General features: G+C 38.1%; 1 protein-coding gene across 1 annotated transcript in view; it reads right to left on the reverse strand.

The window, feature by feature from the left end:
• The window catches only part of VEGFC (vascular endothelial growth factor C), a 357,502-nt gene that overhangs the window by 134,876 nt on the left and 207,354 nt on the right, over positions 1-15,272 (reverse strand). The window contains exon 2 of the mRNA XM_053703855.1: positions 1,522-1,717. Within this exon, the coding sequence (XP_053559830.1) occupies positions 1,522-1,717 (196 nt within the window). The remainder of the gene's footprint in view (positions 1-1,521; positions 1,718-15,272) is intronic.

Here is a 15,272-nt window from a genome sequence, read left to right on the forward strand (position 1 = left end):
ATTAGTCCTTCTGGGTATATGGTAGGCGGAAGGGGCGGGGAGGGCGGGAATTTCTTCCTTTTTTTTTTTTTTTTGTTTTTTTTGTTTGTGTGTGTGTTTTGTTTGTCTGTTTGTCTTTTGTTTTTCGGTTGTCCTTTGTTTTTTTCAGTGGACAGGTGTAAACTCAGTCCAAGGCGGGTTAAGATAACTAATTTTACCTGAATAGGATCACTGACAGTATCCCACCCTAAGGTGAATCTTCTGTGACTTTATTGTTTAATGGGGCTTGCCCTCTTATAAAGGGCTGAATTATCAACAATTGCCGTTTCTCACTCTGTCATACATAGATTAATACATTTTTATTTACTTATTTTTTTTTTTTTTCATTTTATTTTATTTATTTTTTTTTAATTTTATTTCTCATTTTTTTAGGTTAGAGGGAAAAGGTTCAATAGTGTAGCTCTAAACTTAAGAGGACAGGATGTTAATATTTAAAATATAAGTGCCTATTTTTCTTTTTTTGTATATTATAATCATGAAACTATAGGCCCCAAGGAGTTGTTTTTTTTTCAAGTTATGTTCTCCTGTTATGATTCGCAAAGAATTTTTGCTACCTTGTAAGGAGAATGGAAAATGTTTAATTTATTTTTTTGCTTTTTGTTACTTGTATACACTGTTGAAATATAAATAAATGAATAAAAAAAAAAAAAATTGAATGCCCTATCTGAATCATGAAAGTTTAATTTTGACTAGACTGTCCCTTTAAGCTGTTATAAAACAACTGCAGTAAAAAGGATGTTAATTTATTTTAAAAACATTAAAACTTGGCTGATATGTTATTCTATAGAAACTCAACAGAAACTACTTGTAATTACAGGATGTTTACTGTCCCTTTAAATAATCCTCTTTTAATAGTATGTAATGATGCTTATGGAAGAGGTGGCAATTAACCTGTTATGCTCCAAAACCACAGAGATATGTGTTTGGAAAAATGCATTATAGGTATAATGGACATGTGTGTTTGTTGGGTTATAACATTTGCTAATTTTTATTAGTGCAAAACGCGCTTGGTAAAAATGTCTTAACTTTAATTGAGCAGGTAGCACCTCTATATGTTTAGCGACATTGCTCTCTGATTTTATAATATGGCGGGGTAATGTCAGTGTGTTTCACGTATGCTTACAACAATGTTACATTCACAAACTTTTTGTGGTTTTCTGGTGTTTTATTTGTGGAAAATGGCCATGTTAGTTAGGTATTAAGTGCTTTAAACAATTAAATGGCTGATTGTGATTGCATAAACATTGAAAATGGTTCATCTGAATCGGTTAACATGCACATAATTATCAAACAATAGATTACGATCAATTCCCTGGGTATTTAGGTACATGTTTTCTAAGACAAAACTGGGAAAGATAAAAACACAACTAAGCCTACACTATATTGTAGTATTTCTTGGCTATATATTAGATGGCAACGTGTTTTCTTTTTTAAGTAGCTGCCGGTCTAGTTTTAGTACTGGGGTTTATATTCTGCACTTACTTTTTAAGATATCGGCATTATAATGTGCAGCTGCAAATTTCATGCTATCATCTCTTCTAGCATCAAACCCGGATAGACCACCTTGCCTTAGTTGACACTTGAACATTTTCCAGTATTCTGGGTAAAGCACTGTCATAAGTTCATCCACACTGGATACAGAACGCAGTTGCTCTTCCAGCTCCTTGCTTGGCTGATCCTTTTAAAGGAAAGATAAATGAGCAGTTACATTTTCCAACATGCAAATACTGATACCTTCTGTACTATATTTCTTAAAGGGACATAAAACCCAATTTTACACTTTAATGATTTAGATAGAACATACAATTTTAAGCAACTTTCCAATTTACTTCTGTTATCAACTTTTCTCAGTTTATTTAGTAACTTTTGTTGAAAAGCAGCAAGGTAAGTGCAGGAGCGTGCACGTGTCTGCAGTACTATATGGCAGTAGTTTTGCAACAATGTTTTACATTAGCAAGAGCACTAGATAGCAACACTATTTCTTTTAATATAATGCTCCAGACATGTGCACACTACTAATTTAGATATCTCTTTAACAAAGAATAACAAAAGAAGGAAGCAAATTTGATAATATAAATAAATTGAAAACCTAAAAATTTTGGGTTTTATGTCCCTTTAAAGTAACATTCTAATATAAAAATGAAATTGCTCCATTCATTACAGCATTATTATTATTACATTAAACATATTATTTTACTATGTTTTTAACTTCTGTAACAGGCTTAAATATATAGTCAAAGTTGCTCGCCTGAAACCCCCCCATTCTGCTATATATATATATATATATATATATATATATATATATATATATATATATATCTCAATAACAATATATATATATATATATATATATATATATATATACACACACAGTATATATTTATATATATCTATACTATAATCGCTTTTGTAACACGTCCGTCGGTGTCGCCAGTTGTGCACAAATCCTCAAGGAATGTTAGCAGTGCGAGGCAGCAAACAAAATGTTTCACCACCCTGCCATTTTCGGAATCCACCAGGATGCAGCAAAGGCAAACGGAGCATTACAAAAAAAAAAAAAAAAACCCACCCGCAATAAGTAATAAAAAACAAAACATAACCGCCCGCAATATGTAATAAAAAAAAACAACAAACCGCCCGTACGATCTAATAAGAAAAAAATAAACTAACCGCCCGCACAAATTAACCCCTAAATCCACCAACCACAACATCGCAAACTACCTAATACATCTATTAACTTCTAATCCGCCAACCCCCACAACGCATTAAACCTAATTTACCTATTAACTTCTAAACTGCCAACCCCCACAATGCAAACAAATAATTTAATGACTAAGCCCCCTAACCTAACACCCCCTAAATTAACCTTTTAATAGCATAAAAAAACTGCATTACAATTAAAATTAAAAAAAATTACATAAACCCCTTAATGACCGGACCATTTTTCAATTTTCTTACCCTTAATGACAATGGCTATTTTTACATTTCTGCAGTGTTTGTGTTTAGTAATTTCCCTCTTACTCATTTACTGTACCCACACATATTATATACCGTTTTTCTCGCCATTAAATGGACTTTCTAAAGATACCATTATTTTCATCATGTCTTATAATTTACTAAAAAAAAAAATAATAAAATATGAGGAAAAAATGGAAAAATCCACACTTTTTCTAACTTTGACCCCCAAAATATGTTACACATCTACAATCACCAAAAAACACCCATGCTAAATAGTTTCTAAATTTTGTCGTGAGTTTAGAAATACCCAATGTTTACATGTTCTTCTTTTTTGCAATTTATGGGGCAATAAATACAAGTAGCACTTCGCTATTTCCAAACCACTTTTTTTCAAAATTAGCGCTAGTTACATTGGAACCCTGATATCTGTCAGGAATACCTGAATATCCCTTGACATGTATATATTTTTTTTTAGAAGACAACCCAAAGTATTGATCTAGGCCCATTTTGGTATATTTCATGCCACCATTTCACCGCCAAATGCGATCAAAAAAAAAAAAAGTTTTTCACAAAATTTGTCACAAACTTTAGGTTTCCCACTGAAATTATTTACAAACAGCTTCTGCAATTATGGCACAAATGGTTGTAAATGCTTCTCTGGGATCCCCTTTTTTCAGAAATAGCAGACTTATATGGCTTTTGGGTTGCTTTTTGGTAATTAGAAGGCCGCTAAATGCCGCTGCGCACCACACGTGTTTTATGCCCAGGAGTGAAGGGGTTAATTAGGGAGCTTGTAGGGTTAATTTTAGCTTTAGTGTAGTGTAGTAGACAACCCCAAGTATTGATCTAGGCCCATTTTGGTATATTTTATGCCACCATTTCACCGCCAAATGCGAGCAAATAAAAAAAAAAAACGTAACATTTTTCACAATTTTAGGTTTCTCACTGAAATTATTTACAAACAGCTTGTGCAATTATGGCAGAAATTGTTGTAAAAGCTTCTCTGGGATCCCCTTTGTTCAGAAATAGCAGACTTATATGGCTTTGGCGTTGCTTTTTGGTAATTAGAAGGCCGCTAAATGCTGCTGCGCACCACACGTTAATTATGCCCAGCAGTGAAGGGGTTAAATTAGGTAGCTTGTAGGGAGCTTGCAGGGTTAATTTTAGAGATCAGCCTCCCACCTGACACATCCCACCCCCTGATCCCTCCCAAACAGCTCTCTTCCCTCCCCCACCCCACAATTGTTCCCGCCATCTTAAGTACTGGCAGAAAGTCTTTTTTAGCTGTGATGGACCCCTGCCTTAGCCCCAACCTCCCTGATCCCCCCTCCAGCTCTCTAACCCTCTCCCCTACCTAATTACCACCATCTTGGGTACTGGCAGCTGTCTGCCAGTACCCAGTTTGGCCCCAAAAACCCCCCAAAAAGTATTTTTATTTTGTTTTTACTTAAAAAAACTATTTCTGTAGTGTAGCAGCCCCCCCACAATACCCCCACCCCCTCCCAGATCCTTTTATATTTTTTTAAAAAAAAAATCCCTTTTTTTTCCCCTTTCTGCCCTCATTCATTGGTGTCAGTGTGGCTAATGGGTGCACGTGCACGCGCGCGCACATGCATGCTCACGTGCACACGCGCACATCGTGCACGCGCACCCTCACACCCGGCACTATCGCTACCGGTGCAGAGAGGGCCACAGAGTGGCTCTCTCTGCATCGGGGGCTTGTAAAGTGGTATTGCAGGATGCCTCCATATCGAGGCATCACTGCAATACCCTCAGAGCTGCTGGAAGCATTTGTGATCGCTTCCAGCACTCTGTTAGACAACTGACGTACCAGGTACGTCCATTGTCATTAACTGCTTGTTAATGCATGACGTACCTGGTACGTCAGTTGTCATTAAGGGGTTAATCTAAAATTCCAAAAAATAAAAAAGGCTAACATTTAAAAAAATAATAAACAACACTTTCCAAAATAAAAAATTAAACTTAATCCCTATGAAAATAAAAACCCCTCCAAAATAAAAACACCCCCTAATCTAAGAATAAACTACCAATAGCACTTAAAAGGGCTTTTTGTAGGGCATTGGCCTAAATAAATCAGCTCTTTTACATTAAAAATAAACAAGTCCCCCCTAACAGTAAAACCCCCCACCCACCAAACCCCCCCAAAATAAAAAAAACTAACACTAATGCACCTAAACTATCCATTACCACTAAAGGGGCATTTGTATGAGCATTGCCCTTAAAAGGGCATTCAACTCTTTTGCAAATTGCCTAATAAACTCAAAACTAAAAAAACAAACAAAAAAAATTAAAAAGAAACTAACACTAAAGCCCCAAATAGGTACTCACGGTTTCAGAAGTCTGGCGGAGAAGGTCTTCTTCCAGGTGGGTCCATCATCATCCACACTGAAGGCGGCATGGAGCGGAGGTCCTCGGCGGTGGTCATCTGTGGCAGCGTCGGCGGTCCTCAGCGGCGGCAGTGGTCCTCGGCGGCATGGAGGATCCTCTTCATCCAATGTCCATCGTATACTGAATATTGAATGCAAGGTACCGCAATCAATTTGGGGTACCTTGCATTCCTATTGGCTTAATTTTTCAAAAAAGCCAATAGGATTAGAGCTACTGAAATCCTATTGGCTGTTGAAATCAGCCAATAAGATTTCAGTAGCTCTCATCCTATTTCAAAATCAGCCAATAGGATGAGAGCTACTGAAATTGTATTGGCTGAATTGAACTTGCATTTAATATTCCAGACCTCCCCTCCGCGCCGACTCCGCTGTGGATGAAGATTATGGAGCCGCATGGAAGAAGACTTACAGAATTAAACTTACAGAATTTATACTCAAAATCAAAATTCTCAGAGGCAACTTCAAAAACACCATGGAAAGAAAACCTTTGAAATGAAAATGATAATGCACTTCAACTTGTTTAATTCTGGACTAAATGTGGATTCTTAACACATTATCAGAATTTTTTGGTAATGTACTTTCATTTAGTCAATTACATTGTATATTCCACATTCTTTATACATTGGTACACAGGTAAGCCTATGTCCACACTTTTGTCTTTTTTAACTTTTGTATTCCCCCTGTATATACAATTTCACATCTTTATAGATATTGATTCAATGTTGATATATAACTTTATGTCAGTATATGCTCTATGTATAGCTATATATTTCCCGTCTGTTCTCCTACACTGGACACTGTCTGCCTTTTACCTAAGCCCCCTCATGATTTTTACAACACCTCCTCTCCCTGCACTTTCTGTCTTCTTAGTTATTCTGTATTTTAAGATATAATCTGTAAATTCCATTGAATTGGTCAGTATTGCTTCAGACTTGATAAAGGAAGGAACTCTTCCGAAAGCTTGTCAATTTATAAATGTATAGTGTTAGTCCAATAAAAAAAAAGTATCATTGCTCAATACAATACTCTTGTTATTTTGATATCTAAATCTCTGGACTAACACGGCTACTCCAATCAACGTGACTATGGAAGATACTGAATATAGTCATAATAAGAAGCAAATCATGAAACTGATCACAAAAGAAACACAGATCAACAGTGATATATACTTCCTATCATCCTGCAAAAAAATTTATCTCATTCCAAATGGACTGAAAATTAAAGGGACACTGAACCCAAATTTTTTCTTTTGTGATTCAGATAGAGAATGAATTTTTAAGCAACTTTCTAATTTACTTCTATTATCTAATTTGTTTTATTCTCTTGAAATTCATTGCTGAAAAGCATATCTAGATATGCTCAGTAGCTGCTGATTGGTTGCTGCACATAGAAGCCTCATGTGATTGGCTCACCCATGTACATTGTTTTTTCTTCAAATAAGGATATCTAAAAAATGAAGCAAAATAAATAATAGAGGTAAATTGTAATGTTTAAATTTGTATGTTCTATCTGAATCATGAAAGAAAGATTTTGGGTTTAGTGGCCCTTTAAGAATCCACTTGCAACCACTCATAACTGAGTATGCTGAAAAACTTTGCAGACGTACCAGTGAAAAACTGAGAAATAACCTAATTCATCAACTATACAGCAAAAAGCAAAACATAAAAGACCAAAAGCAGCTCCTACTACAAAAACTACAAGAAAATAATGGGTACAATGAAGAAATTAAAAAAGAAATGCAACACTTCCACAAAGCACAACAACAAAATTGTATCGAGAAGAAAAAGAAGAAACTTGTATGTCTGTCACAAAACAGAATAAAACACCAAATGCAAGAAAACAGAGCTCCAGGTGAAAGATCAACTACAACTTCAACAACAAATGACCAAACGTCCACAGACAATAACAGCATCTCATTCAAAACACAAACTGTCACCAACCAAGAAAACCACACAGAAAACTCAGGGATTGTGAACCTTTCAAACTACCACCTGTCAGGGCAAGAGATATCAGTACTGTGTAAAGGATTTTCATTCTGTCCAAGTACAAATCTAGACAAAATCCAACTGTACTCAGACTTAGAAGAATTCTTCAGGAGATTGCGGCTAAAATAATTCTTCTATGACAAAGAAAATACCAGCACTATGGAGGACTAAAATGGAAGGAAAAAGAACACAATCTTCCCACCTGCACCAGGAAGCGACACAAAATTGGACAGCTATATTGAAAGCTTACGGTTGAGAACTGCATCTCTGCTCAACACACAGCAGAAAAAAATAATGTATAACCTCTCACACTTAGAAAAAAATGCTATAAAAAACTTACACCTAGATTTAGTTTTGCGGCCAAAGGGGTGCGTTAGCTATGCGTGTTTTTTTCCCCCCGCACATTTTAAATAACGCTGGTATTTAGAGTTCTCTGAAGGGCTGCGTTAGGCTCCATAAAGGGAGCGTAGAGGCATATTTACCGCCACTTCAACTCTCAATACCAGCGTTGCTTACGGTAGCGGCCAGCTTGAAAAACGTGCTCGTGCACGATTCCCCCATAGGAAACAATGGGGCAGTTTGAGCTGAAAAAAAAACTAACACCTGCAAAAAAGCAGCGTTCAGCTCCTAACGCAGCCCCATTGTTTCCTATGGGAAACAGTTTCTAAGTCTGCACCTAACACTCTAACATGTACCCCGAGTCTAAACACCCCTAACCTTACACTTATTAACCCCTAATCTGCCACCCCCACTATCACTGACCCCTGCATTTCATTATTAACCCCTAATCTGCTGCTCCGGACACCGCCACAACCTACATTATCCCTATGAACCCCTAATCTGCTGCCCCCAACGTCGCCGACACCTACATTATATTTATTAACCCCTAATCTGCCCCCCCAACGTCGCTGCTACCTTACCTACATTTATTAACCCCTAATATGCCGACCGGACCTCGCCGCCACTATAATAAATGTATTAACCCCTAAACCGCCTCACTCCCGCCTGGCAAACCCTATAATAAATTTTATTAACCCATAATCTGCCCTCCCTAACATCGCCGCCACCTAACTTCAAGTATTAACCCCTAATCTGCCGACCGGACCTCACTGCTACTATAATAAATGTATTAACTCCTAAAGCTTAGTCTAACACTAACCCTAACACCCCCCTAAATTAAATATAATTTAAATCTAACAAAATAGGATTAATTTATTTAATAAGAAATAATTTATTTAAAGCTAAATACTTACCTGTAAAATAAACCCTAATATAGCTACAATATAACGAATAATTATATTGTAGCTATTTTAGCATTTATATTTATTTTACAGGCAACTTTGTATTTTTTATTTTAACTAGGTACAATAGCTATTAAATAGTTATTAACTATTTAATAGCTACCTAGTTAAAATAATTACAAAATTACCTGTAAAATAAATCCTAACCTAAGTTACAATTAAACCTAACACTACACTATCAATAAATTAATTAACTAAACTACCTACAATTACCTACAATTAAATCAACTAAACTAAATTGCAAAAATAAAAAAACACTAAATTACAAAAAAAAACAAACACTAAATTACAAAAAATAAAAAAAGATTACAAGAATTTTAAACTAATTACACCTACTCTAAGCCCCCTAAAAAAATAACAAAGCCCCCCAAAATAAAAAAATGCCCTATCCTATTCTAAAATAAAAAGTTAACAGCTCTATTACCTTACCAGCCCTTAAAAGGGCTTTTTGCGGGGCATGCCCCAAAGAAATCAGCTCTTTTGCCTGTAAAAAAAAGCATACAATACCCCCCCAACATTACAGCCCACCACCCACATACCCCTAATCTAACCCACCCAAACCCCCCTTAAAAAACCTAACACTAAGCCCCTGAAGATCTCCCTACCTTGTATTCACCCAGCCGGGTATGACTGATCCGTCCAGAAGAGGGTCCGAAGTCTTCATCCTATCCGGCAAGAAGAGGTCCTCAAGAGGGTCAGAAGTCTTCATCCTATCCGGCAAGAAGAGGTCCTCCAGAGGGCCCAAAGTCTTCATCCAGGCGGCATCTTCTATCTTCTTCCATCTGGAGCGGGTCCATCTTGAAGAAGCCGATGCGGAGCCATCCTTCCTCACCGATGGACAAACGACGAATGAAGGTTCCTTTAAATGACGTCATCCAAGATGGCGTCCCTCGAATTCCGATTGGCTGATAGTATTCTATCAGCCAATCGGAATTAAGGTAGGAAAAATCTGATTGGCTGATCCAATCAGCCAATCAGATTGAGCTTGCATTCTATAGGCTGATCGGAACAGCCAATAGAATGCGAGCTCAATCTGATTGGCTGATCCAATCATAATAATAAAATGCCCTACCCTATACTAAATTATAAATAGCCCTTAAAAGGGGCATTACCCCAAAGTCAGCTCTTTTACCTGTAAAAAAAAAGAATACAATACCTCCCCCCCAACATTACAACCCACCACCCACACACTCCTACTCTAAAATCCACCCAATACCCCCTTAAAAATAATCTAACACTACCCCATTGAAGATCACCCTACCTTGAGCCATCTTCACCCAGCCGGGCACCAGTGGTCATCCGATCTGTCCAGTAGTCTTCATCCGATGGGCCAAAAGAGGACATCCAGACCGACAGAAGTCTTCATCCTATCCGGGCAGAAGAGGACATCCGGACCGGGAAAAGGCTTCATCCAAGCGGCATCTTCTATCTTCATCCATCTGACGAGGAACGGCTCCATCTTGAAGACCTCCGGCGTGGGACATCCTTCTAGGCCAACAACTAACGACGAATGAATATTTCTTTAAATGACGTCATCCAAGATGGCGTCCCTCGAATTCCGATTGGCTGATAGGATTCTATCAGCCAATCGGAATTAAGGTAGGAAAAATCTGATTGGCTGATCCAATCAGCCAATCAGATTGAGCTTGCATTCTATAGGCTGATCGGAACAGCCAATAGAATGCGAGCTCAATCTGATTGGCTGATCCAATCATAATAATAAAATGCCCTACCCTATACTAAATTATAAATAGCCCTTAAAAGGGGCATTACCCCAAAGTCAGCTCTTTTACCTGTAAAAAAAAAGAATACAATACCTCCCCCCCAACATTACAACCCACCACCCACACACTCCTACTCTAAAATCCACCCAATACCCCCTTAAAAATAATCTAACACTACCCCATTGAAGATCACCCTACCTTGAGCCATCTTCACCCAGCCGGGCACCAGTGGTCATCCGATCTGTCCAGTAGTCTTCATCCGATGGGCCAAAAGAGGACATCCAGACCGACAGAAGTCTTCATCCTATCCGGGCAGAAGAGGACATCCGGACCGGGAAAAGGCTTCATCCAAGCGGCATCTTCTATCTTCATCCATCTGACGAGGAACGGCTCCATCTTGAAGACCTCCGGCGTGGGACATCCTTCTAGGCCAACAACTAACGACGAATGAATATTTCTTTAAATGACGTCATCCAAGATGGCGTCCCTCGAATTCCGATTGGCTGATAGGATTCTATCAGCCAATCGGAATTAAGGTAGGAAAAAATCTGATTGGCTGATTAAATCAGCCAATCAGATTAAAGTTCAATCCGATTGGCTGATTGGATCAGCCAATCAGATTGAGCTCGCATTCTATTAGCTGTTCCGATCAGCCAATTGAATGCAAGCTCAATCTGATTGGCTGATTGGATCAGCCAATCGGATTTTTCCTACCTTAATTCCGATTGGCTGATAGAATCCTATCAGCCAATCAGAATTCGAGGCACGCCATCTTGGATGACGTAATTTAAAGGAACCTTCATTCGTCGTTAGTCCGTCGGTGAGGAAGGATGGCTCCGCATCGGCTGCTTCAAGATGGACCCGCTCCGCTCCGGATGGAAGAAGATAGAAGATGCCGCCTGGATGAAGACTTTGGACCCTCTGGAGGACCTCTTCTTGCCGGATAGGATGAAGACTTCGGACACTCTTCTGGACGGATCAGTGATACCCGGCTGGGTGAATACAAGGTAGGGAGATCTTCAGGGGCTTAGTGTTAGGTTTTTTTAAGGGGGGTTTGGGTGGGTTAGATTAGGGGTATGTGGGTGGTGGGTTGTAATGTTGGGGGGGGTATTGTATGCTTTTTTTTAAAGGAAAAAGAGCTGATTTCTTCAAAAAGCCCTTTTAAGGGCTGGTAAGGTAATAGAGCTGTTAGCTTTTTATTTTAGAATAGGGTAGGGCATTTTTTTATGTTGGGGGCTTTGTTATTTTTTTAGGGGGCTTAAGAGTAGGTGTAATTAGTTTGAAATTCTTGTAATCTTTTTTTATTTTTGTAATTTAGTGTTTGTTTTTTTTGTAATTTAGTTTAGTTGATTTAATTGTAGGTAATTGTAGGTAGTTTAGTTAATTAATTTATTGATAGTGTAGTGTTAGGTTTAATTGTAACTTAGGTTAGGATTTATTTTACAGGTAATTTTGTAATTATTTTAACTAGGTAGCTATTAAATAGTTAATAACTATTTAATAGCTATTGTACCTAGTTAAAATAAATACAAAGTTGCCTGTAAAATAAATATAAATGCTAAAATAGCTACAATATAATTATTCGTTATATAGTAGCTATATTAGGGTTTATTTTACAGGTAAGTATTTAGCTTTAAATAGGATTAATTTATTTAATACGAAATAATTTATTTCGTTAGATTTAAATTATATTTAATTTAGGGGGGTATTAGGGTTAGGGTTAGACTTAGCTTTAGAGGTTAATACATTTATTATAGTAGCGGTGAGATCCGGTCGGCAGATTAGGGGTTAATACTTGAAGTTAGGTGGCGGCGAAGTTAGGGAGGGCAGATTAGGGGTTAATTGGATCAGCCAATCGGATTGAAGTTCAATCCGATTGGCTAATTACATCAGCCAATCGGATTTTTCCAACCTTAATTCCGATTGGCTGATAGAATCCTATCAGCCAATCGGAATTCGAGGGACGCCATCTTGGATGACGTCATTTAAAGGAATATTCATTCGTCGTTAGTCGTTGGCCTAGAAGGATGTTCCGCGCCGGAGGTCTTAAAGATGGAGCCGTTCCTCGTCAGATGGATGAAGATAGAAGATGCCGCTTGGATGAAGCCTTTTCCCGGTCCGGATGTCCTCTTCTGCCCGGATAGGATGAAGACTTCTGCTGGTCTGGATGTCCTCTTTTGGCCCATCGGATGAAGACTACTGGACAGATCGGATGACCACTGGTGCCCGGCTGGTTGAAGACGGCTCAAGGTAGGGTGATCTTCAATGGGGTAGTGTTAGGTTATTTTTAAGGGGGTATTGGGTGGATTTTAGAGTAGGGGTGTGTGGGTGGTGGGTTGTAATGTTGGGGGGGAGGTATTGTATTCTTTTTTTTACAGGTAAAAGAGCTGACTTTGGGGCAATGCCCTGCAAAAGGCCCTTTTAAGGGCTATTTGTAATTTAGTATAGGGTAGGGCATTTTATTATTTTGGGGGGCTTTTTTATTTTATTAGGGAGCTTAGATTAGGTGTAATTAGTTTAAACTTCTTGTAATTTTTTATTTTCTGTAATTTAGAGGGGTTTTTTTGTACTTTAGTTATTTTTACTTAATTTTATTTAATGTTAGGTAATTGTAGTTAATTAATTTAATTTATGTAATGATAGTGTAGTGTTAGGTGTAATTGTAACTTAGGTTAGGATTTATTTTACAGGTAATTTTGTATTTATTTTAGCTAGGTAGCTATTAAATAGTTAATAAGTTAATAGCTATTGTACCTAGTTAAAATAAATACAAAGTGTCCTGTAAAATAAAAATAAACCCTAAAATAGCTACAATGTAATTATTAATTATATTGTAGCTATCTTAGGGTTTATTTTATAGGTAAGTATTTAGTTTTAAATAGGATTAATTTATTTAATTATAGGAATATTTATTTAGATTAATTTAAATAATTATTAAGTTAGGGGGGTGTTAGGGTTAGACTTAGGTTTAGGGGTTAATTAAGGGGTTAATTAATTTAATATATTGGCGGCGGTGTAAGGGGGGTAGATTAGGGGTTAATCAATGTACTGTAGGTGGTGGCGGTGTAGGGGGGCAGGATAGGGGTTAATAAATGTAATGTAGGTGGCGGAGGGCTCCGGGTGCGGCGGTTTAGGGGTTAAACAATTTATTCGCGGCGGGGTCCGGGATCGTCAGGATAGGGGTTAATAACTTTATGTAGGTGGCGGCGGTATAGGGGGCGGGAGATTAGGGGTTTAATAGGTATAATGTAGGTGGCGGCGGGGTCCGGGAGCGGCGGTTTAGGGGTTTATATATTTATTATAGTGGCGGTGGGGTCCGGGAGCGGCGGTTTAGGGGTTAATAAGTTTATTTAGGCGCGGGGGGCTCCGGGAGCAGCGATTTAGGGGTTAATAACTTTATTTAGGTGCGGTGGGCTCCAGGAGCGGCGGTATAGGGGGTAAAACTGTATAGTATAGTGTGGGTGCTTAGTGACAGGCTAGCAAGAAAGCTGCGAATAAGCAGCGAGATCGATGACGGTCAGTTAACAACAGTCCGTTGCTCATCGCACCGTACTTGGTGCTCTGCTTTTTGACAGCTTTCTTGATAACTTTGGCGAACGTATTCAGGTTTGTGGCGGCGATGTTAGGCGAGTTTAGCCAAGCGTATTGGGCCGGCGAATGCAGGTAAGTAGACACGTTGATAACTTGAGGCCATATAGTGCTTCTACAGTCAGTAAACTTACAGAATTTATACTTACTCACCATTATTTCATCTTCAACCACTCCATCTACTTACAAACCATGGGAACAGCCATGGGCACCAAAATGGCACCACAGTACGCAAACCTCTTCATGGCAGACTTAGAACAGAGATTCCTAGCCACTCACCCTCACAAACCCTTCAAATACTTTCGCTACATAGATGATATTTTCATCATATGGACAGAAGGAGAAAAAAAACCTTGAACATTTTCATAAATCATTTAATCTATTTCATGCATCAATCAAGCTTAAAATTTACTTTTCTAGAGACTGTGTCAGCTTCCTGGATACAACAATATCCATCACAAATGGCAAACTGCACTCATCTGTATACAGGAAACCAACAAATAGATGCAGCTACCTCCACAGTTCCAGCTCCCACCCCAAACACATTAAAAAATTTATAATCTACAGTCAGGCTACAAGATACCACAGAATTTGCTCAGATACCAAAGACTGTGACAAACATCTCATCACACTGTCCAAATCATTCAGAGAAACAGGTTACAAAACAAGGATTATAAATAAAAAAAATTAACTCTGCCCTCAATACTCCACGTGAACACTTGCTACAATACAGGGAGAAGAAAAACATATCACGTATCCCACTAGTAGTCAAATACAACCCTGCTGTGGAAGGGATTCAAAAATCATAAAAGACATACAGCCACTACTCCTAGAGGATCCCAACTCAAAAAAATCTTTCCAAAATCCCCAATCATGGCATACAGACAACCACCTAACCTAAAGCAGAAACTGGTACATAGGAAGCTACCCCTTGAGAAAAAGAACACTCAGAATGGAACCAAGTGCTGCTATAAAGCTCTCTGCAAACTGTGTCAACACGTTTGTGAAAGCAGCACAGCAAACCACAATAATAAATCCTATAACATTAAAGGGGCATATTCATGTATATCTGCAAATGTGGTATACATGATACATTGCACTGCATGTGAAGTGGGATGCTATATTGGAGAAACAAGCCAAAAACTGCACCTTCGTATGAACTTACACAGACACTCAATCAAAAACCACTGTGAAACAAAATACTGCACCCCTGTTGGTCACCATTTCACCCAACTTGACCACTCCATCCAAAACCTCAAAATCAAAATT

Source organism: Bombina bombina, chromosome 2, assembly GCF_027579735.1.
Source record: "Bombina bombina isolate aBomBom1 chromosome 2, aBomBom1.pri, whole genome shotgun sequence".
In the NCBI taxonomy this organism is placed as follows: Eukaryota; Metazoa; Chordata; class Amphibia; order Anura; family Bombinatoridae; genus Bombina; species Bombina bombina.